The sequence below is a fragment of the Triturus cristatus genome, chromosome 10 (genome assembly GCF_964204655.1).
Source record: "Triturus cristatus chromosome 10, aTriCri1.1, whole genome shotgun sequence".
NCBI lineage: Eukaryota > Metazoa > Chordata > Amphibia > Caudata > Salamandridae > Triturus > Triturus cristatus.
In genome coordinates, this window is record NC_140593.1 from 817830782 (window position 1) to 817854380 (window position 23599).

At 43.9% G+C, this 23599-nt stretch overlaps 1 protein-coding gene across 6 annotated transcripts in view; it reads right to left on the reverse strand.

Moving 5' to 3' along the window:
• The window catches only part of RHBDF1 (rhomboid 5 homolog 1), a 430268-nt gene that overhangs the window by 148573 nt on the left and 258096 nt on the right, over positions 1 to 23599 (reverse strand). The window contains exon 1 of one of the 6 annotated variants that reach the window (XM_085628416.1): positions 20962 to 21222. The exons of 4 other annotated variants lie outside the window; for them this stretch is intronic. Coding sequence is in view for 1 of the 2 variants with exons in the window: in XM_085628415.1 (XP_085484541.1) it covers positions 20762 to 20796 (35 nt within the window). In the remaining variant the exon portion in view is untranslated. Of the gene's footprint in view, positions 1 to 20761; positions 21223 to 23599 lie in introns of those variants that run through there. One more of the 6 variants, XM_085628415.1, reaches the window with a different exon arrangement.

Genomic DNA, 23599 nt, shown 5'->3' on the forward strand with positions numbered 1-23599 from the left:
TCTAGAAGACATAGATTTAGCCAAAGTATGCATTCTAGTCACCCCAGAGTGGACAAAGATAGGGATGTGAATTCCATAACACTGTGACATGAACTAAAGGAGAGATGGCTCCAGCAAATCAGAAGAGAAGAAAAAACAAGCAATCGTGTCCTGGGACTTGAATACTATAAACTCTAAATGAAAATACCTGCAAACAAAAGAAGGACATTGGCACCAGAGGCCTGGACTGGAACACCCCCTCACCACATTCATAAAAAACAAATTGTATATAAAAATATTCGAAATTGTAAAGTCTATTTTTCTAAGTCAAACCAGATATGGCAAACACTTTACCAAACAAGCTGGTTGTGCTTGTTCGACAGATATCAAACCCACTCACAGTCTGGGTTAGGTACACTTTTAGAACCGTAGACATTTTGAGCCTTTGGGCTTGAATTACTTAAATCTCCTAATTACATCATCTGTTATGAAAGGCAAATATTAAATTGAAGAATATTCAGGGTGTTGAGCCATCTGTCAACGGGGGGCGTGTTGTAAAAGTGGGAGAAGCAATGACAGTGGAACAATATAGGAAGAAGAATGAAAAGTTGTCAGGGGCACATATGGCCAGTTGTAAGAATTTTTTGAGGGCATAATCTTAGGTGTAAGAGCAATAAAAGACATATAATTGATTGTTGCTGAGCAGACTTTCAGAGCAGGGGCCAACTGAAAGACCCATAGCAAGCAAAAGTCTAAGTCAATCGGAAATCAGCTGAATATGTGGAACAAATGAAGGTTGGCTTCAAGGCATTCTGCTGTTAGTGAAGAAGGCATTGGGGAGATGGAAACGCGGAGGTAAAGACTGTTACCAATAGTGACATGATCATATACGTGGCCATATCTTTGAAACTGAGAGTTTTTTTTTATTTAATGAAGGTATCTGAGTTCAAGGAAGAACAGTAAAACATCTCCAAGAGACTGAGATGGACTGATAAAGAGTTTGCAATATTTATTTTCTAAAGGACAATATTGGAGCGTAGTTTCCTCTTCCAATGCTATGCACAAGTGTCCTACACAGTCAACATTTATCAGCCAAGTAAGCAAATTTGAGGTGCAGGGTTTCCAAGTCAGATGAGCCAAAATAAAAATGAAGCCTTTACAAAGGGGAGCCAATATATGGAACTTAATACTGTGCAATACGCAAATCATGGGCCAAAAGTGTGGATCAGCCTAACAGCAGTCACTGAAAACAGACATTTTGCGTGGCAGCACTTCAGAACAGATTTTTGATAATGCACTCTGGACATAGGTACTGTTACACCCACAGAACACATTTGTTTTCCAGAATATAGTCATTAATCATTCCTGTTGTAGTTGTCTTACTTTCTTCTTGTATTTCATTATTTTGTGTAGCTCCAGGTAATGTCTACTATCAACTATAAAAACAAAGAATTTAGCACTTGTCGCTAAGGTTGTGGCGGTTGCTTCTGTTGCCAGTAAACAGTTCCAATTCTTTATAGTGAATTAGGATGCTGATGAGGCTTGGAGTAAAAGTCAACTTTGTGGATTCATAAAATATTACCTACCAGACAGCGCAAGCTGACTGGCTGCGGCAGACCTTTTGTGAAGTTACAGTGGGCCTACAGTCTGCCCATTGTTTACCATTGGTTGGCTTTACGGTCACTTATTATTTTCCTACTACCTATTCATTTTTTAGGTCGAGCATTCAAGACCTCTTGTATATACTTTAATATATACTTATTTGTGCATGTAATTTGTAGGCTCTGGAGATCAGCCCTAGGACTTGTCTGCTTCCGCTTAGGGACTTTTTTTTCCTGTTCAACTGCCTCTATTTAACTGTCTTGATAGAAAACGACCTGTAGAGGTCAGTAAAATACCAGAATTGCTTTCTGCTGAGGGACTTTCTTTTTTTATTTTTCTGGCAACTGCCTCTAAAAACTTTCTTAATAGAAAACGACCAGCAGAAGTCTGTAAAATATCAGAATCAGTTTAGCATTTTATAGATTCCAGTCCATAAAAAGTGTCTTCCACAAGCACCCTTAGACAATAATATTTTTTTTAAATCTTGTTTTTTCAGTGATATGACCACTGAAGGCCCTGATTTTATATTAAAAACAGAACTTTGAACTATACCATTTCCCGCTAAAAGGCAATGTTTCTCTCTATGTGTTTCCATACCTGGCGTGTCACGCAGTTTGGTGCTTACTTTCCCTCCATGTTAAAGAACAGTAGATTTTTCAGCACGCAGGCTAATGTGCTGCCTAGCTAAATGTTTATAAGGTCCCAAAGGCGAGACCGATTGCTTTGCAAATGCTTGTTTTATTCACTGATCCAAGTGGCATCCTGGAACAGTAAAGAAAAAAATGAAAATGCTGCATGTAAAATTTTGCATGGTGCTGCACAGGAGTGTCTATGGAATGACACGACTAGCAACAGCGGTTGCATCATCGCTCTTCTTTTTTTGTTTTTTGTTGATGCAGTGCTGCTTCGGCAAAAAGCATTTTGCTTCTTGCTGATGTGAAGTGCTCTTTTCAAAGTGACTTTGTCCGTTTAGAAATTCCCTTATCCAGACCACTCAGCACCAAATTACTATAAGCAGGCTTCATTTAAAGCGAATTGAACGCTTCTATGTTTGATAAAATGGATTTTATGTCCTACTATTGTATTTTTCACTGAGACTTTTAAAAAACTATTGTATCTTTGATATCAACTACCAACATACTGTCAAGGTAAGTATACATAGTGAAGTACAGATTTACAATACTAAATATATGTTCTTTACCTTGACGACACGTGGGTACTCAATACTGTGTATGCAATATCTTTGTTGATATCAAGTCAGACTATACAGGTATAGGACCCTAGATTCAGGGTACTAGCATGTTCAGTTACTTGGCCTGGAGTCCTTGGGTAAGGGATTGACAACTTGACAACTCTCTTTACACACAAGAGTTGTAATCCTACCTTTTTTTCTCCATTGCCGAGAGGCGGGCTTTCCTGTTACAGATATCAAATTATTGTCTGTACTTCAGACAGAGGTTTCCTTCTTACATTCAAACATGTCATGAGATCTGGAGAGGCAAGCTAGTATTTCGATATAATGTAATCAGCAGCTGGAATATGTTCTAGGTTGTTTCGCCACTGTTAATTCGCCGAAACCTAACACCAAGAGGCAACTTCTGTCACATAAAAATAGACAGGCCAAATAAAGTAGTCCTTTGACAACATAAGGTAAAAGAAACATCGCATTTTAATGACCCTGTGAAAGGATCTGCCGGTTCAACACTACTGTATGACCGTTCTACCACTTAGGTTCCATAAAACGAGGGCAGGGCTCGTGGAAGTCAAGTCTAATACATTTGATACATTTGTGTGGGGAACATTTAGATATGATTAATTTTAATGAGGATTGTAAGCTTGTCTGTCATTCTTAAAATCTGGCAAGAGTTTACTATTCAATGTCCCGACCAACCAAGTCCTGGCTTTCACCCAATAGAAACATTTTGGCCCACAAAATGTAAAGTTAGTATAAGTGATTAGATGACTGTGAAGTTTGCACTTCAAACAGCTTTGGGAACAAAACTTTGACATTTGCATTAGAGGTGAACGCCTTTCAAACACCACATTGTGTCAGACACAAATACTTTAAGCTGATTGACTGGCAGGTTATGGCAGGCTCTGGCCTTGCTACCCACAATGAAAGTACTGTGCACCATTTTCCGGGGAAAATTCTAAGAAAACCTTAAGTAGAAGGATTTGTTACTTTGATACAAAACTATACATCAGAGCACGTGATACCAAAACATGTGCCAGTGATGATTGAGTTAAATCTGCTGCATCACTTGGAACACATGGGACAGGTATTTCAGAAGAGGCCAGCTTTATACTGGTAAAACCAAGGCACAGCCACTTAAGGAGCAATCTAGCCTGAAGTTCTAGGGGATGCCCACCCCTCAGAATTAATTAAGTGTACATTTCTTCGGACCACACTACCCCAGATTAGGTCTTCTGGGACCAGGCTAATTCGGGAGGGGAGTCTAGAATTAGTAGGATTTTAGTGCTGGATTAAAGATGGATAAAGTGGGAAGTCTCTGAGCTGGTGGGAAGAGGGTTCCATAACACTGGTCCTGCTACTCAGAATGCTATACCGACCCTGAATTTAAGTTTGTACTGTGTGAGTACTGTGAAGAGTAAAGGCTGGTGCGTAGGGCAAAACTTTCCAATTTGGTAAATGATATCCAATTTGGTGGAAACACCTAAACATTCAGCAAGCCAATTAAAATATGATCCCGTCAGCCACTGGAGGCCTGTCTAGCTTGGGCTACATCGCCCATCTAAGACCTACTGTGGAATGTGCAGCTGCTCTTTGGGCCTTTTGGGAACCCCAGTGACAGCAGAGGTTCTAAGGGTGACACACAGACAATTGCAATAATCAGCCATAGAGCTGACCGTTGCACCCTCTAGCAGATCTCTGTGCTGCAGGGAGATACATGGATGAATGTATTTTACCTTACCCAAAGAAAAACCTATATTAACCTCTAACTTTCATATTTGCAGATCACCCACTATCAAAAGTGAAGTCTAGATATTTTACTGCAGTTGATAGGCTGGAAGATTGGTTCATAATAATAGGATAATAGGGAAGTAAAGGGCTTTGGGATCTTCCGATGGTTCCCTTTCTGCGATAATAAATTAAGTTTTGTTGATGCCTAACTGAACTTGGCCCAGGTGCATCCAAATATGGATCCCAGAAGGTTTTATAGACGATACAAGGCATCAGGAGTATTACCGAAAGCTCTAATGTATTCGTGCATGGCAGTTGCATAGGACTGAACTTTACATTAGGAGTCCATTAAAAAAGCAGACAGAAAAATCATGCAGATGTTAAGCAAGACAGTGGAAAAGGGGAGAGCTCTGCAGAATGCCACACTCCGGTGAGACAGGAGAGAACAGGAAGGTCGCAGCCAAACTCTCTGTAATCTGCTGCATAAGAATGAAAGCTGGCTGCATTACCAGGCAGATATCAGTGGGAGTGTAGTGCTCCGTCAGAATCCACCACAGTTTTGACACAGAACATTTTAGTGAACAATTGAAATAGAGTACATCTGGGGGGAGCAGCTTATTTCCACATGTTTGGTTAATTACGATAAAAACAGTATTTTTCATACTCATTTGTTCTACCTTTTTTTTCAAGTAAGCCCCTATTGGGCTCGTGCACACATCGCTTTGAGTGAATGCGGAAACATCTGAAAACCACGTTTTTTCCTAAAATCTCACAACTATTTTCAGTACTGCTTTTGTGGTTTACAACTCTCTACAGTACTGCTTTATTGGTTTATTTTTCAGTGCAACCCAAGATTGTTCTAACGGTTTAATTTTTAATATATACCATGCTTTTTTAATGTGGCTCTTATGTAGGTAATGATCAAACAGGATCTGTACAAGAGGCTCTTTTTGGGATCTTTTCAAATGTGATCAAATCTGATTGGTAGGCTGTATAACCTGATGCTCCTGCGCCATATGGGGTTCCACCAATCAGGTGCAGGAGGGAAGAAGTTCAGAACAAGGCCTATGTATATGTATGAGGAGGTCTCATCAGTGATAAGCACGGGTACATGGGTGGTTACATCAAGAGTAGTGGGAAATTTCTAATGGTTTGGCCTCCTATCACATGCTGCTGGATATATTGCCAGTTATTTGCACTGAGTAACCCCTGGCTGTTTCTCCAGTGCCAGTGAATAACCAGCCATCAGATCTGATGCTTGCATGCCGAGGCGTTGCGGTCGACGCCTGGCTGAAGGGGGTATGATCAAAGATCACGGGTCTCAGATGGCACCACACAGAGGCAGATTCACAAATATATTGAGGGAGTATGGAATGTGCAATTTAATACAAAAAGGGGGACCTACGTACTACACCAGTTCTGCATGCGCATTTGCCAAGGGAACTTCTTTTTGGATATTCACGTACATTCTCATGCGACGCATGTGTAAAGAATGCTTGTCTTCATGTACATGTCTAAAAGTATACGGTCCACACACTTAGATGGCTTCTGTTTATATTCCTAAATCTATGCTTGCAAAATTTACATGATGCCTAAAATACTGGGGATTAGACAAGATTGGAAATATATTTTTCTGCAACTATATAGTTCTTGTACTGGAATCACTTGTAATATGTAAATTACGTCTTTTTATAAATGTGCTGTGAAACCACACATTCCTTATGTCATTTCCATTTGGTTGCAAGTGGCTGGACACGTATGGTAAGTTAACTTCTACCTGTCGGTGAAAACCCCAAACAGTTATTACTTTGTGGGGGGTAATCTAATCTACGATTTTCTCTGCCCATTTCCCTGACACTATCCTGGGATATAAGCATTTTTCTAATGAGTCGAAACATGAGTGCGTGTCATATTTACATGCGTTGTCCACATGATGAAGCTTATAAATAAATGACTCGAAAATGTACTAATGAGAATGTCATGTAATTTACACTTATGTGTTTTGCCTGTAAAAAAATATTTTCTGATCGGCGACTATTGATTGAGTCAGGTAGGTTTCCCGCTCAGAAAGTTGTGTAGAAAGCCGCGAGCTGTGACTTTCATCGAGCTACGGGCAGCATTCTACACCCTCACTACAATACGCAATTGTTTTGTGGCCGAGATCAGCTCGCCCTCTGTAACCTGAGCTCATTGTAGGTCCTTTCCTTGGTGTGTTGAGCCGGAGGGCCTGGTGATAACTCAGCTGCAGCTGACAGGGCCTCTCAAGCGTGCGGTGGGCCCTGAAGGCCTGTGCGGCTCTTCACTGTGTGCTGAAGTAGGTACTGCGTCATGGAGCACCTACCGCCCAACAGCTGCCAGATAGGGCTTTCTTGAGACCTGATGCCCATTAATAACTATAACTTTTGCTTTTATTAAGTGCTGTTCCTATAATCTAATGGAACTCAGCCCGCTAACCTCGGATAACAAGCATTTGCAATGCAACAGGTATCGCATTTGCGAGAGTTTAAGTTATTGGCATTGTAACTGACAATGCATTTTATTTATCTGTTTTGCTAATTAACGCATAAATAAAAGGCATTGTCATTTACAATGCCAATAGCTCAAACTCTTATAAATGTGAGACCTATTTAATTTCAAAGAAGCGGCCACCGTTGTCCCGGACTGCTTGGAAAGTAAAAGCACACATGGTGTGCTGAATGTTGCAGGAAAGCATGCCATGCCTGCACTAGGAGAAACTCAATAAAGAAAATGGTGCTTACAGACTAAAACAAGACGTACCGTGAAACAACCGAAGTAAAAGGGCCAGTCCTCATGGGAGGTCACAAATGAAGACAAAGCAGTACAAAAAAGGGGCTAACAAGCCTATTAAGGAATCAGAAGCCAGCATTTATGAAGGACAATGACACAAGCCAATGACAAATATGGGTGGAGAGTGGGCAGGCATCTGTTCCATACTCCAATACAGCGTGCCACAGAGCAGCGCATGCGCTGTCCAGCTTCGACCTAAGAAGTGGGACATCCTAGACCTTCTCTTCAACAAGATGTGCTTTAGCCCACCAAGCCGGGGGAGCACTAATCTTAACAACTACATTCAAGAGAGCAGTGGTGGATCACAAAACATGCTTCTGACTTACGATTTTACAAGTGTTTTGTGAGAAACAGCGTAGCATTTTACCACAATATTATGGAAGTGTATTGGATGCTGTGCTGCTGTGCACACAGCGTTCATGCAAGGTAGACTGCTGTTGTACATCAAACAGCACAATACTACAACAACACAGCCAACTTTACAAAGCAGCACTGCACACCACAGCACAATAAACCAACAAAATACAGCAACACTGAAATACAGCAAAACACCAACACAATAACGACATAGGAACTAAACCACAACACATCAACACAAACATAAAACAACATACCTGCCTAAAACAACTGAGCACAACACAGCAAGACAACATCAAAACAGAAACACAAGAGAAACCCAATAAAAAAAATAGCAGTACAATATAGTTGTGTTAGACCATGTTGTGTTGTGTTTTTGAATTGTGCATATGTGTTGTTGTTAAGGTCTGCTGTTTTTATCTTGAGTTTTGTTGAGTTATTTTGTTGCAGTGTTTTGGCATGTTGCTGTTAGCTGTGTTGTATTCTCTTGCAGGAGTGCGGTCTGCTGTTACACTGTTGTATAATTGATTTATATTGTTGTTTTGCTGCATTATGTTATGTTGTGCTACTGTTTTTCTGGTATTGATTGTTATGCAAAATGTTATTACTTTTCATGCCAGAGGCAGCACATTCATAACAAGCATTGGTAAATGTATTGGGTTACGCCGATGTGAATAATAATAAGCAGTTTTTTGTTGTAAATTGGAACTTGCTGAGTAGTTGTACAATATAAGTTACAGAAAGTCTGTTAAAGTGTTATGAATTCTTTATGTACAAAAAGGCAATATAATGTGCAGTTACTAGTGGTATAGTGCGGGTAAGTAAAAGCAAAATTTTGAAAAATTAAATGAAAGAGGGAAATAATAGAATGCATTGATCTAATATCAATGTGATGTTTTTAGAGAAGTTCTGACAACTTTTGGGCCCGGTGCCATAGCACCTGCTGCACCGCTGACATCATGGCCCTAGTGCCTGCAATGTTACTGCACCTGTGACCACTTATTTACTAGTTAAATATAGCAATATTTGGTGTTTAGAGGAGTTCTGACAACTTTTGGCCCCAGGGACATTGCATTAGCAGCACCATTAAAACCATGGCCCTAGTGCCAGCTAGATAACTGCACTTGTTACTGCCTGTTTAGTAGTTAAATTAAGAAATATTCTGAGTTTAGTGGGATCCCTAGAGCTTCTGGCCCCTGCGCCACTGCTTCTGCTGCACCATTCAAATCAAGCCCCTTTTAAATGCAAGATAACTGCAATTGTGTCTGCCCGTATAGTAGTAAAATATAGCAATATTAGGTGTTTATAGAAGTTCTGACAACGGTTGGGCCCGGTGCCACTGCACCTGCTGCACCATTCAAATCGTGACCTTGTTGCCTGCAAGGTAACTGCACTTGTGACTGCCTGTTTAGTAGTAAAATATAGCAATTTTAGGTGTTTAGTGGGGTACATAGATCTTTTGGTCCTGGTGTCACTACACTTGATGCCCCATTCAAACCATGACCCTGTTGTCTGCGAGGTAACAGTACTTGTGGGCTGCCTGTTTATTTTTAAATGTTAGCAATTTTTACATTTGAGCAATAATCTGGGTTTAGTGTGGTCCCAAGAGCTTTTGGCCCCGGTGCTACTGCACCTGAGGCACCATTCAAATCAAGTCCCATTTAACTGCAATGTAACTGCAATTGTGACTGCCTGTCTAGTAGTCAAATATAGCAATTTTATGTGTTTAGAGGAGTTCTGACAACTCTTGGGCCCGGTGCTCCTGCATCTGCTGCACCATTCAAAATATGACCCTGTTGTCTTCAAGGTAACTGTACTTGTTACTGCCTGTTTAGAAGTAGAAGATAGCATAGCTCTTGTATATTAACTTTATTTTTAATGTGCAATGTTAATTACATTTAGAATTTGATCGCAATGATCAAATCGATTAAGTTGAAAAAATCAATCCAATAATGTCTACAAAGTGCAAAGAAAGGTACTGAGGCTTGAATAGGAAATGCCACAAACGTTCTAAGGGTAAAGCATCTGCTTCACACAACTAAGTAATAAAAAGCAAGCATTCCAGCACACTTTTAGGAGCTGTCTGTCTTATCTGTGGGAAGAGATCTTATCTTGACAGTGAATGGGGCTTAAAAGTATTGTAAATGTGTGCAGCCAGGGGAAGTTAACAAAAAAAAAAGTTCCACACAAAAGCAAATGAACACAGTAATTCAATGTGGGAACTGATAAGAGCCCCCTTTTAAGATATATTAAATACAAGAGATTTCGGAAGCACTGTGCAGGCGAAACCTAAAAACAGAGAATCAACACTGCCAATTATAGTAAGATACTGCCATCTCAGAGCTACATCTCTGAGTAGCTGTATGACAACAGTCATTTTAAAACCATGGGCCGCAATTGCCTTGGAAACGACAAAGCCAAAAGGCAGGTGTTGAGATGGGTATGTGCAGAGCTCTGTACCTGCTCTGAAGGCTGCATAGAGGGCGGAGCAACAGTGTGCTGGTCCCTGCAGCTATACTTCTGCTGAGGCTGGTATCAAACCCGGGTCTGTGTAGTCTGCCAACACTGGGGGACGCAAGCACAGCAGTAGCGCCTGCCCACGTTTAGTTGGCGCTGTGCCTTGCTGCTGAGCAGCAGGAAGGGAGGTGTTTCATCCCCGGCAGTGTGCCCAGCTCCAAAGGACTCACTTCAAGGATTCCTTTTGTCTGAATTGCGTCCTGGCTGACAGCAGGTGCCAGCTGTCAGCTAGCACAGCAGGGCACTGCCACGCCTTGCAAGTTGGTAAAGTGAACATTTGAGCTCTGAAATCATTTTACTTTCTTAATCCTCAGAAAGTATGTAAAGTATGTATTTAATTACAGTGATAATGACCGCGTATATAATTGTGAGCTGTTGATTTAAAAGCCAAACTCATTGGCATTTATCACATTTGACAACATTATGAGAGGGAAAGATTGAGTTAGCATCTGCAAATATTCAAACTAATTTTCTAAAAGATGCGTCCAAATGTATACAAAAAAATGATGGATGGAGTGCTTGAATTAATCTCAGTCACTGGTAATTACTCGGGGCTACTTTAGTAGTACTGAAACCTTTTACCTGCAAGTTACACAAGGATCTCTGCAGATAGCTCATGAACCCACTGAGCTAATTTTCTTGTTAACTTATGACCTGAATGTTGCATGCAATGGTCTTAAGTAGGAGCACTGAAACTTCAATTAATTTTAATGATTTTTCCTAATCTGTTTTATCAAATTATTCAGAATGAATGACAACTACCATTTGGTGTAAACCAATGTACAGAATGTCTATTTTTATGTTCTGCATGTTCTTATTACATATGCAAATGGCAATGATCTTGAAAATGACTTTTTCTCTGGTGATTTTTCTACAAGGTTTGCATCGATATTTTTTTTCTCTTCAACATTGGGTCTGGTTAGACAGCAAAGAGCTGTCTGCAGACCTGTTGTTACCAATGCTTTAATATATGCATAGAGTGGGCTTTGGCTCTTCTACGAGGAGTATTTCTCTTTCAATTCATACCATTGGCTGTTTAGTGTATCGTCTCACCTCTAAAGGATTGATTGCATTAGAATGCATGAGGGACGTTTTAGATCTCTAAGGTACACAGAATCATCAGGGGCTACATCAATTATCTCATAGATGCATTGTATGAAAGAAAAAAATCGTATTTTGATTTGTTGTTTCACTTCAGCATGTTTTTAAGGATTTTAGCTTAGACTTAAAATGCAAGCCAGACCGATTGGCTCTGCCTATGCTTGTTTTGAATTTCTGTTTCAAGGGTTACTCCCCATTGACCCGTTTCCTCTTCAGACTTACAGTTTTTATGCACACTTCATCTTTCACCTCCTCTTTCCCCCTCATTCCCACTCTTTTCTTAGAGACCTCTTCAACGCTTCTCCATCATTTTTAGGTCTCGCCTGAGCCAGCGCTCATGCGCTGCTCTGTGAGGCTTCTAGTAAGGACTTCCAACTCGGACCACACGCTAGGGGCTACTTTAGTAGTACTGAAACCTTTTACCTTCAAGTTACAGAAGGATCTCTGCTGAAAGCTCATGAACCCACTGAGCTAATTTTCTTGTTAACCTATGATCTGAATATTGCATGCAATGGTCTTAAGCAGGGGTACTGAAACTTCAATTAATTTTAATGATTTTTCCTAAACTGTTTAATCAAAATATTCAGAATGAATGACAACTACCATTTGGTGTACACCAATGTACGGAATGTCTATTTTTATGTTCTGCATGTTCTTATTACAGATGTAAATGGCAATGATTTTGAAAATAACTTTTCTCTGGTGATTTTTCTACAAGGTTTGCATCGATATTTTGTTTTCTCTTCAACATGCGTACCTTGGGTTTGGTTAGACAGCAAAGAGCTGTGTGCTGACCTGTTGTTACCAATGCTTTAAACCCTTCGGTGCCGCGGACATTCCGCTGCAGCGCTGGGGGGGGCAGGGGGGCAGCGCGGTGGGCCTGTGCTCATGACGGAGCCGCTCCGTCATGAGCCACAGTTGAGCTGTGCTCATGACGGAACGGTTCCGTCATGACTCCGCCCATTTGCGTTGTCGCCCCGCACAGGCGGGGAAACAGCGCCGCGCAGGCGGAGCGGCCGCCAACAGGATTGTCATGACGGAACCGTTCCGTCATGAGCACACGGCAACCGTGGCTCATGACGGAACGGTTCCGTCATGAGCGGGGAAGGGGTTAATATATGCACAGAGTGGGCTTTGGCTCTTCTACAAGGAGTATTTCTCTCTCAATTCATACCATTGGCTGTTTAGTGTATCGTCTCACCTCTAATGGATTGATTGCATTAAAATGCATGAAGGACGTTTTAGATCTCTAAGGTACACTGAATCATCAGGGGCTACATCAATTATCTCATAGATGCATTGTATGAAAGAAAACAATCGTATTTTGATTTGTTGTTTCCGTTCTGCATGTTTTTAAGCATTTTAGCTTTGACGTAAAATGCAAGCCAGACCAATTGGCTCTGCCAATGCTTGTTTTGAATTGCAGTTTTAAGCGTTACCCCCCATTGACTCTTTTCCTCTTCAGACTTACAGTTTTTATGCACACTTCATCTTTCACCTCCTCTTTCCCCCTCACTCCCACTCTTTTCTTAGAGACCTCTTCAACCCTTCTCCATCATTTTTAGGTCTTGCCTGGGCCAGCACGCATGCGCTGCTCGGCGAGGTTTCTAGTAAGGACTTCCAACTCGGACCACACGCTCGGGCTACTTTAGTAACCTTTTACCTGCAAGTTACACAAGGATCTCTGCAGAAAGCTCATTAACCCACTGAGCTAATTTTCTTGTTAACCTATGACCTGAATGTTGCATGCAATGGTCTTAAGTAGGGGCACTGAAACTTCAATAATTTGAATGACTTTTTTCCTCACACGCTATTGGCCTTTGCGCGCGTCTTTCTAAGAAAGACAGCACACAATTGGCCAAAGGCGGGTACATGTCCCGCCTTCTCTCTCCCCTGGCCTAGGGCTTGCGAGAGAGAGCATCAGCGCCATCTGTTTCCAATTATCGCGCCCGCGTCTCGGGTTCGCGTTAATTGGAAACAGATGACGCTCGCGCTGGCCCTGGCTTTTTTTTCCGTTTCAATGGTGGTCGCTTCACTTTTGCGGCTGCTTGGTTTATTTTGGTCACGATGCCGCAGTCAAACCAGAGCAGGCTGCCTACTATGTACACTACAGAGATACTCCCGCTGAAACGGTGGCATGAGGGAAAACCAAGCACTGGGAGCTGGGAACGAGGCTACAGAGAACTTATTTTATGCAGTGCTTGCAGTTGCAGCCTCAGCCGTGAAGCCCTATAAAGAACAGGTATGGCTTGTGATGCGAGTCTATGTCCCTGGAAGGATGAAACGCCGTATCAGCCCTGCTGGATGCAGTAACCCTAATCGGCAGATTAATCAAAGATCTCTGCCACAGGTGCACTGTGATACTGAGCTGCTTCGCTGCCTGGATTACATGGAGGGTTGCACAAACCTGGGCTGTGGGGTAAACATGCTGCCCTTTGCACGCCTTAGCCCCGAGGGGTTGGTGGGATAGACTCCAGTGACTCTCTGAAAGACCCCAGCACTGCAGGTCTGGGAGCATGTTTCTCTTCCCTCCCTGAGCCACCTTCTCACTTACCTCACCGTGCTGACGTCACAATCATCTGCAGTCCGGACCGGACCCCTCCGGGTGTTAACCTGCTGGGCATCATTCCTGCACGGCATGTGGCGTTGCTCCACCCGTCCTGCTATGTTCTACTCCAACCCTCAATGTAAACATCACCTGCTAGAGGTGGATCTTCGGAAATTACGGAAGGGGCGTGGCCAGCGAGCGTGGGGTCATTAGGGAAGAGGCAGGCGTTTCAAGGACGAACCTCCCCTTTTGTGTTCCTCAGTCATACAATACGTGGCGGCTTTTACACTCCTCGGGCTCTGCAGGTTCCATTCAGTAGCCTGGCTGTGACGTCATAAACGAAGAATACTTGGTTACAGTGGCCGTTTGTAATGCAATGGGCTGAGCACGCTACATTCTAATAACTGATGTCACAGGCTTAGAACGCTACAGTCCAATGACTTGTGATGTCATAGCTCACAACCCTGCATTACACTGGCTTTGTGATGTCAAACTTACAGTGTACTGCCCACTGGCTGTGATGTCATAGACTTAGAGCGCTCCCTTCCAACGGTTGTTTGTGATTTGATGAGCTTAGAATGAATCATTCGATCGGCGGCTTGTGATGTCATCAGATTAGAACGCTTAAATGTAATGGTTGTTTGTGATGTCATGAGGTTAGACCGCGTCACTCCAATGGCTGTTTGTGAGCCATGAGCTTACAATGGCGCATATCACCCGCTGTTTGTGATGTCATTAGCTTCAAACGCTCCACTGTAATGCTTGTTTGTGATGTCACGATCTTAACATGCTCCATTCCAACTGGTGCTTGTGATGTCACGAGCTTAGACCGCTTAATTACCACGCATGTTTGTGATGTCATAAGCTTAAAACGATTCCCTCCATTGCTGTTGGAGATGTCAGAGGCGGTGCATGGTGTGTTGTACCGGCAGTTGGGTATTACCCAGATGAAACGTTGCATTACATCGTTTGTGATTTCATAGCGGCGCTCACGCTACTTTCACAGCGTGTAAGGTCAGAGAGAACAATACACTATACTGGCTATTTTTGACGTCAGTTGGGGCATGTACACCCACAAACAGCTGAGGATGGCAAGGGAAAGGGCAATCACCATGCGCCTCACTAGGGACACATGCTTAAATCTGGGGCTCTCCGTTACCACGGCCTCCCTGTGATGCACCTGGACTACAAGAGCCAAGAGTAAGCCAGTACTCAGCGCGGCATGGCTGAAAACGTATAAGGTCCCAAAGGCGAGACCCATTGGCTATGCCGGTGCTTGTTTAAATGTATTTTCCCCACTCCCCATTCTCCTGCTTTTTCCTACTCTTTCTGGGGAGCGCCCTTGTACCACCATTCACCCTCTTACCTCTGCGATGCTATGCCTTCTTATGTTTTTCTGCTTTAAACTATGTTCTCTAACTGTGGCTGACTGCATGGGCAACATTTTTGTTTCTTCGAAACACAAGGGTTTTATACTTCTTTTTTTGTAAATTAATATCACTTTTAACTGTCCTTAGGTTTTACTTTATAATTTGCAGCCAAACTGCGTTTTTATTGATGTGCTTTTCCACTAAATACCTTTGCATCATTTAGGGAATCCAAAATAGAATCCTAGAATGTTGCTGTTTTGTGAATTTACATACAAAGTTTGAGCGGATATGATACGGAATTTTGGAGCTATATACCTGATCTGTAGCAAGGAAGGGTCTCTTACTGTGGAGGTGGTAGAGTGGATGAAGGGCGCAGAACACCAGGACACTCTGCCTTCCACTTTCACAGTCTTTGTGCGAAATGGTGAACTACCCCATACAAATATGGTGCCCCTAAAGTGCAACAAACTGTGTGTTATGCAGGGTTTAACCTAAAGGTTAGAATGCGTACAGCCACATCAGGTTGGGTGGAGGTGCCGCACTCAAGCATGCTCTGAGTTTAAGAGAGTAGACCTTGCGTCTACACATACCCTTTCCTCTCCTCGTCCCTGGAAAATGGGGCTATATTTGTGTCGGGTCACTCACCATTATTTATTTTTTGGTGAGTGTGGCCTCCCGCCTATGATCACAGGGCATTCACCTCTCCCAGTCGTTACACACTGACTACCAGGGTTCCTTTAAAACCTCTAGGGTAGCATTCGCCTGTTATATGTTTTTATCCCTGATGGGCGGCCTTCTTATTAAAGGATAGCATGCGACCTCCCTTATCAGTTTTAACTTCCAATCCCATGTCACTACTCCACCACACATATCACCTCACTTGCACTCATCATATGGCATTTTCTTAAAAAGAACTCCGCCAAAGTGACCCTTCCGAGGACCCATAGGGCATTGCAGCACCAGCGCGATGAGGAGCACTGCCCTCTGATGAAGCATGACATCCCCTTAGGGGTGTGTGAGGGCAACATGAGAGCCACGCTGACTGTCTTATTGACCTTAGTCTAGGCACACCTGTTGAGTACACACTTTCTCTCTTCTAAGAAACTGATTCCCAATTTTTGTTTTGGATTGAGCCATAGCAGCACGGACTCTGGACCTCCTATTCAGCTCCCAGTCCCCCCCCCACTCTCTTTCCTCTTCCAAGGAATCCTATTGAAATGTGTTCTGAGCTTCAGCCTTATGGCCAGACTATATCCTAAGAAAGTTGAGACCTTCAGAATCATTTCCTAAGGAGTGCTCCGGGGACGTCAGACCTTCAGATTCATTGGCCAAGGGATTCTTCTAAAAGTTAGGACATTCAGATCCATTGCCCAAGGAGTTGGACTGAAAATTCGGACATTTTGATTCATATCCACAGACGGCCTTGTAAAATTCATGCCTTCAGCTTCATTACCAGTGGAGGTCCAAAAACAATTCAAACCATCTGACTCATTGCCCAAGGAGTTCTTCAGCAAGTTCAAAAATTGAGACTCATCACCGGAGAGAGCCATGAAACTTTGGACCATTCCACTTGCATATTGAGGATTCTTGTACCAGACCTTCAGGCTCATTACCAGACTAAAGTCGGCCTTCAGAATGTTTGTACATTTAGACTTGGTGACGGATGAAAGTGACCACAACTGTTAAACACAGTGCCGTTCGTGGCTGGAGTCTCTTGTGTGCCATTTTATCTGAACTTTTAATTCAAGGATCTGGCGAGTGCTGCCATAACGAGGGAGCTGTTAACATCCACAAAGGTGACTGGTTGCTGAAGTAGAGCAACGGACACGGGACTGCGAGGACCAGCAGCCCCGTAATTCAACACAGCTGTGGCCTCTTCCCGTACTCCCGCCCTCCCGCCCTGACGCCATAAGACTACTCACGGCCCCCGCTTCGCGGGAGCCGTTCGTGGGTGGAGTCTCTTGTGTGTCATTCTATCGGAACTTTTAATTCAAGGATCTGGCGAGTGCTGCCATAACGAGGGAGCTGTTAACATCCACAAAGGTGACTGGTTGCTGAAGTAGAGCAACGGACACGGGACTGCGAGGACCAGCAGCCCCGTAATTCAACACAGCTGTGGCCTCTTCCCGTACTCCCGCCCTCCCGCCCTGACGCCATAAGACTACTCACGGCCCCCGCTTCGCGGGGGCCGTTCGTGGCTGGAGTCTCTTGTGTGCCATTTTATCTGAACTTTTAATTCAAGGATCTGGCGAGTGCTGCCATAACGAGGGAGCTGTTAACATCCACAAAGGTGACTGGTTGCTGAAGTAGAGCAACGGACACGGGACTGCGAGGACCAGCAGCCCCGTAATTCAACACAGCTGTGGCCTCTTCCCGTACTCCCGCCCTCCCGCCCTGACGCCATAAGACTACTCACGGCCCCCGCTTCGCGGGAGCCGTTCGTGGCTGGAGTCTCTTGTGTGCCATTTTATCTGAACTTTTAATTCAAGGATCTGGCGAGTGCTGCCATAACGAGGGAGCTGTTAACATCCACAAAGGTGACTGGTTGCTGAAGTAGAGCAACGGACACGGGACTGCGAGGACCAGCAGCCCCGTAATTCAACACAGCTGTGGCCTCTTCCCGTACTCCCGCCCTCCCGCCCTGACGCCATAAGACTACTCACGGCCCACGCATCGCGGGACGCGCGCGGGCGCGCGCCGGGCGAAGCCCGGGCCAAGGGCGGGCCCGTCTGAGCCCGTCCGAGACCGACCGAGAACGGAACGGGACCTTCCTCTAACAAGCATTGTCCAAAGAGAATCAGCAAGGGTAAGCACCAGGCCCTTGTGTGTAACGCTGTTGGAATTCGTGTCAAGTGGCTGTTAGTATTAACGAAGAATGGAAAAGTCTGCTAAAAGGGATGGTATTACTACACAGTCGACTGGGGGAGCACTAATGGGAACATTGGACAACTTTCTGGTCCGGGTGCAATCAGTTCTTGCAAAGGATATCGAACTAACTGAAAAAAGATTATCTTTAGATATCCTGTGTGACAAGAGGTCCTCTTTAGGAAGTATGGCTAACCTAAGTTCACCACCTTGTCGACAGCCCGTTAGGTCGGATTCTATGACCTGTATATCTCCTCTGGAGGAAGAGCAAAATGATGATCTCATGATGTGTCCCACCCCTCTGATCGAAATATTGGATGATAACACTGATGTCGCGAACTGCGCAAATTTGGTTCCGACTTCTAAGTCTTTATCAAGTATTAAGACCCGCTCAACTAGCAATAGAACAGCGGCATCTGATCACCAACAATCAGCCCCTACTTTGAAAAAATCTCGCAGGGGAAATCAAAAGATTGTTGCCGGGAAGAAGCCTAATATTGATTACGTTCCTCCCCCCGTCACAAGGAAGGATTTACCCCCATGTCCTAAACCCTTATCTACTGAAACGCGGACAAACCTATCACTATCTACGGGGTCCATGTGTGGGGCAGAATCAGACCCAACGCTATTTTGGAAAAGACTAGAAAGAATCGTTAAACACAAAACACGCTTATTTACACTGAGGCCGCATAGAGAACAAAGAATAAAGTAATTCACTTATAACATCTGTTTATCTACTCTGCAACATCCCTCTTTCTCCAAAAGTAGAGGGTAAAATACCTACACCTAAATCCGTTTTGTCAAGAGTGCCATTCAAGTTAACTCAATTATTCCCTTATTTCCTTGAATCAGCGCAGCCGCCGAAGCCTCTGGTAGTAAAATCAAAACAGCAAGTGGCAAAGCTTTATAATTCCGACCTCAGAGAGCACTCAGGGAAAAAAGCTCTGAAGAACACATGATGTCTTTGTACTCGTCCTGGTCAAACTGAAATCCTTTACAGAATCTAAGATGAACCTACAATGGTTCGCTTACTCTCTTGTTGACTACATTAAAGCGTAAGAGACAGCGACCCTAAACATACCTGCACCATCCAGTTAGGCTGCTGCCGTTCATGTAAATGTTTATGTGAGGTTGTATAACTCTCCCATAACTATTCAAGCGTAAGCCACAATGACTGTGAGCATACCTGCACTGTCACTTAGACTGCTGCTGTTCATGTAAAATGTTGACATGAAGTTGGAAGCTCTCTTGTAACTCATTCAGCCCCCAAAAAAGCTGGCTGTGTAAATTTTGATTTAAATATCTTTAAGATCACTATCAAGGAAGAACTGTTCAGGGCAGAGAGTTCAGAAAGAATCCTATTTAAAAACTGCTATTAGTTTGTAACATCTTAGAGGGTATAAATGACATTCAGAGTTCTTTCTTCTTAATACGAATATTTAACTTATATTTTATAATTCTAATTTTAATATCGCACAATATTCATGATGCTTTTATGGTTTTTAAAATGGTATAAACCGAATAAAGTTTATAGAGTCGAATCGACAATCAGAGTATTGAAAGCGATGTTTTTATATCTGTCTATAGGTCTTTCAAAACTACATTTCTTATTTTCAACTAAGCTAGTATACAATTTGCCCAAATATGAAAGTTGATTTGACACAATTGTTGACATGTCGACTATCTAAATATAATATATATATATTCATTTTTGTCAACCATGTATAACAAATGTATCTTCTTTTTTTAATCTCCCTTCTATCCTGAGATAATCTTAAAAGGTGTTTAAAGTTTCAATGAGTTAAATACTCGCTGCTGTCCTGCTGGACACGTGTGTTACGCGGTAACAGCCTCCTCATGCTTCCTTCCAATGTGGGCCAAATATAGCACCTTTACATTCGGTTTCAATAACACCTGTTATTCACTACAGCTAGAGGCTACAGAACTAAGATCCGCAGCGCTATGTGATAAAACACGTTATCATCTTAAACACCTTGGTTTTTTGTAAAATATTGTTTTTGGAAAAAAATATGAAAGTATTTCAGACATGGAAATAAGAAATATGCATTCACTATCATTTGTGTCATTCATGCTGCAACCAACATGAAAAGGAGACACATTCTATCACAGATGTTGATGCTTGAGACGCGGTGAGTAAGTGACACCGAATAAGGGTCATGACCTCGAGTCTGCCTTCAGTCCATGGCGTGCAATCTGCAAGGCCATGCCCAAGTGCACTCCGCCCTCACCAGCACTAACTGGCCCCCGCGGCTCTCGTTCCTTGCCACCCTTACTACCTTGTAGGACCAGTTGTGGACTTCTAAACCAGTGCCTCAACTTCAACACTGTCTGTCACCCGCGCTGTCTCAAAATATACGAAGAACTGTTGTAACGAAGTAAAGCAGCTGAAACAAATACGCAGATATAAATAAGTGCATTTTTACTACTGTCGCTTTCAAACGCAGCGCGCACTCCTCGTTTACACCTGCAGTACAGACCTGCACTCTAGTGAAAACTCATTCCAAACACAGCTGTGCACTTCCTAAAGTCGATCAAACTGTACAACTGCACAGCACAGCTCCCTTGAGCCAAAGGTGCAATGCACGGCGCTGTATACACAGCTGCCTTTATATAATGACCAAGCCGAGGGTGCTCGTCTACAAACATGCAAGTGTGAGGGCAGCGAGGTACCTGTCGAGCTCTTCCCAGGTGGATAAGTAAGTCATCCCTTCTTCAGCACAGCCAGCTCCGGCTGCAGCCCGTTCACCGCACCCCCCTGTCCTTCATGCCTTCGTCTCTTTGATTCTCTTCATGCTGACAGGGTTTCAAAGAGCACGCACGCGGCTTTGTTTCACGCATGCGGCCGTGGGGCAGGCGAGCCACTCACTAACCTTTAGTTTGCGGACCAGCATGTGGGGCCGCGAGCCCGGTGCAGCCAGCCGGTCACCTGACCCCCCGCGCGCTGCATTCCTGGCATGGCTGGGGCGGGTCTGGGGGGTCAGGGGACGAGTCCCTGCGTGCCAAGGCCGCACGCGGGGGTCCCACGAGCCTCTGTTGTCACGTTTCCGGAGCAGGCGAAAGCGTGCGTGGAGGAGCGCGAGCGCGGGCTACGGATCCCTTCCTCGCAGCGAGGGGCTATTTAAAGGAAGTGTGCGTGATGTGCTCGGCTCAGATGCCTGGCTTACATGTTCGAACATGTACCGCGAGATGTGTTGGTGCGCTGCTCTTTGAACACACAGAAACTCGCCCCCGTGCACAAATTATGACACTCTGAACCGTAAACATGACCTTTTTTTTTTTTTTTTTTTACATTAGACATCTGTATTCAATGTCAGTTGCATTGGAACTTCACTTTTTTTAGTTTCGAATTCAAAGGTTTTGGAGAAAAACTTCTATTTTTTAATTTCTATTTTCAATTATTGGGAGTAAAAAACTTTACCTATTGAACGGCAATAATGCAGGCCATTTGTCACAGTCTGCGGCAGCAATTTACATTAATGGCATCCTAAATCACACCTCTGAGCTTTATATCCCGCTGGAGCCATATTTTAGGTTCTTTTTCCCAACGTGAAAATCTAGAGACTGCTCATTGTAATACAATATATCAACAGGGTATCCTATCCTACAACATCTGAGGCGCACCGGAATTCTATTATCACTCGCACAGATGTGGGTGCGCGCAAATGTGCCCACATCTTCCGACTTCTAGAGGCAATGCGATCCCCTCCAAGTCCCCCCTCTCCTCTTCCCCCCAGCATGTAGAGGCAGTGATTTCAACAATTTGGGCGGGAAAAAGGAAGTACAGTAAAACAAACATGTCTATTGCACTGACCCTTAATTACAAAGCATACAGCAAAATTAAGAATAAACGACAGCGGTTGCATCACATTAGGGTGACCATACTTTGAGAAGCAAAAAATAGGGATAGGTCAGACATAAAAGTAGGACAAAAGCCATTACTGTTCTATATCTGGCATGTCCCTTTTTATCTGAAGCCTTGTAAATGTGTGTGTGTGTGTATATATATATATTACGTACTGGCGGTTGCGAGTAGGTAGTTATAATTAGGAGCTATTATCCATAGGAAATCCGCAACATTCTATTTGGAATGACTTTGGCGCCGGTTGACGAATCTTCGCGAAATTTTCAAAACTGGTGGGGTGCTCCGGTCCGCTCCGATCCTGAAAGTCTCGGGTGATTCGTCAAGCGGGGGCCGATATATATATATATATATAGTTTGATTGTTATAGTAAGGTGAATTTGTCAGTGCCAAAATTCAGGCTTGAACTAAACAAAACACAGAAATTCACCAGTTATAGTTAGCAGAGCTAACCATAACTTGCGCCCCCTCTATTCACTGCTTATGACCTCAAACATGACATCACTCATGACATCCTTTATGACATCAGTGATGACATCTAAAATGACAGCATTGATTACATCACTTAAGACATCATTGATGACATCATTTAAGCTTCGTTTTCCAGCATATTGCTGCATAAATTACTATGGCATTAGTTCCCTAGGCTCGCTCACAATTTCCTCTTCCTTCCCCATGCATTGCGACGGGTGAGCGGTGCAGAGCAGGGGACCAGAGCCGCTCTCCCACTCCCGCTGCACCCAAGGCCGACCCAAAAGCAGACCCGGACTAGACACAATCAGAGGGAGAAAAATCAGCCAGTCAGCCAAACCAAGGTTTTTATTACATTTATTGGATACATCCCTGTATGGCCGCACGGCCGCAACGAGCAATGACTTATAGAGCAATGATTTACGAGCAATGACTTACGAGCAATGACTTACGAGTTCTGACCCTCAGACTAACATTCCGGTCCGCGTCTGGCATCGCCCAAATGCGAAGCTGAATTAAACAAGTAACAGGTAACAAGGCCTTGTGTTTCCCACCATTTCCTCGTCGCCTTGCTGGGTTGCTGCCTTTCCGCCCCCCGCTACCGCCATTGCCACCATCAGCAGTTCCGGACACTTTGCGGGGCCAGACCACAACTCCCGACATCCTGAGCGGCAGGGGAAGCCGCTGACGCAGGCTACGCACCAGGAGGCGCTTGAAAGACCGGCGCCCCCTCCGCAACGCGGGACACGCGCGGGCAGCGCCGGGCGAAGCCCGGGCAAAGGGCGGGCCCGTTTGAGCCCGTTCGAGACCGGCAGACACCGGGCCGGGCCCCTCCCCTTTTCATCTGTACTGTGTCTGGGTTGTCATCACGAAATTGAGGAAGCATCATTGATATTGCGGTAAGAGTTGTAACTTCATTGCAACCTTCATAACCATTGTCGCTGCCCGATTGGTGGTGGGAGTTATTCACTAGGCATCGACGAACATATGGCGATGAACAAAGGCGGCAGTATGGCAGAGACATTGGGGAACTTTATAACCCGTGCCAGTAATGTCCTGGCTTATGAAATAGCCGCTACTGAACGCCGCTTATCACTAGAGCCACTACTAGAGAAACGTTCTTCTTTAGGTAGCATTATGACAGTTTGCTCTCCGGCTAAGAGGCCAACAGAATCACA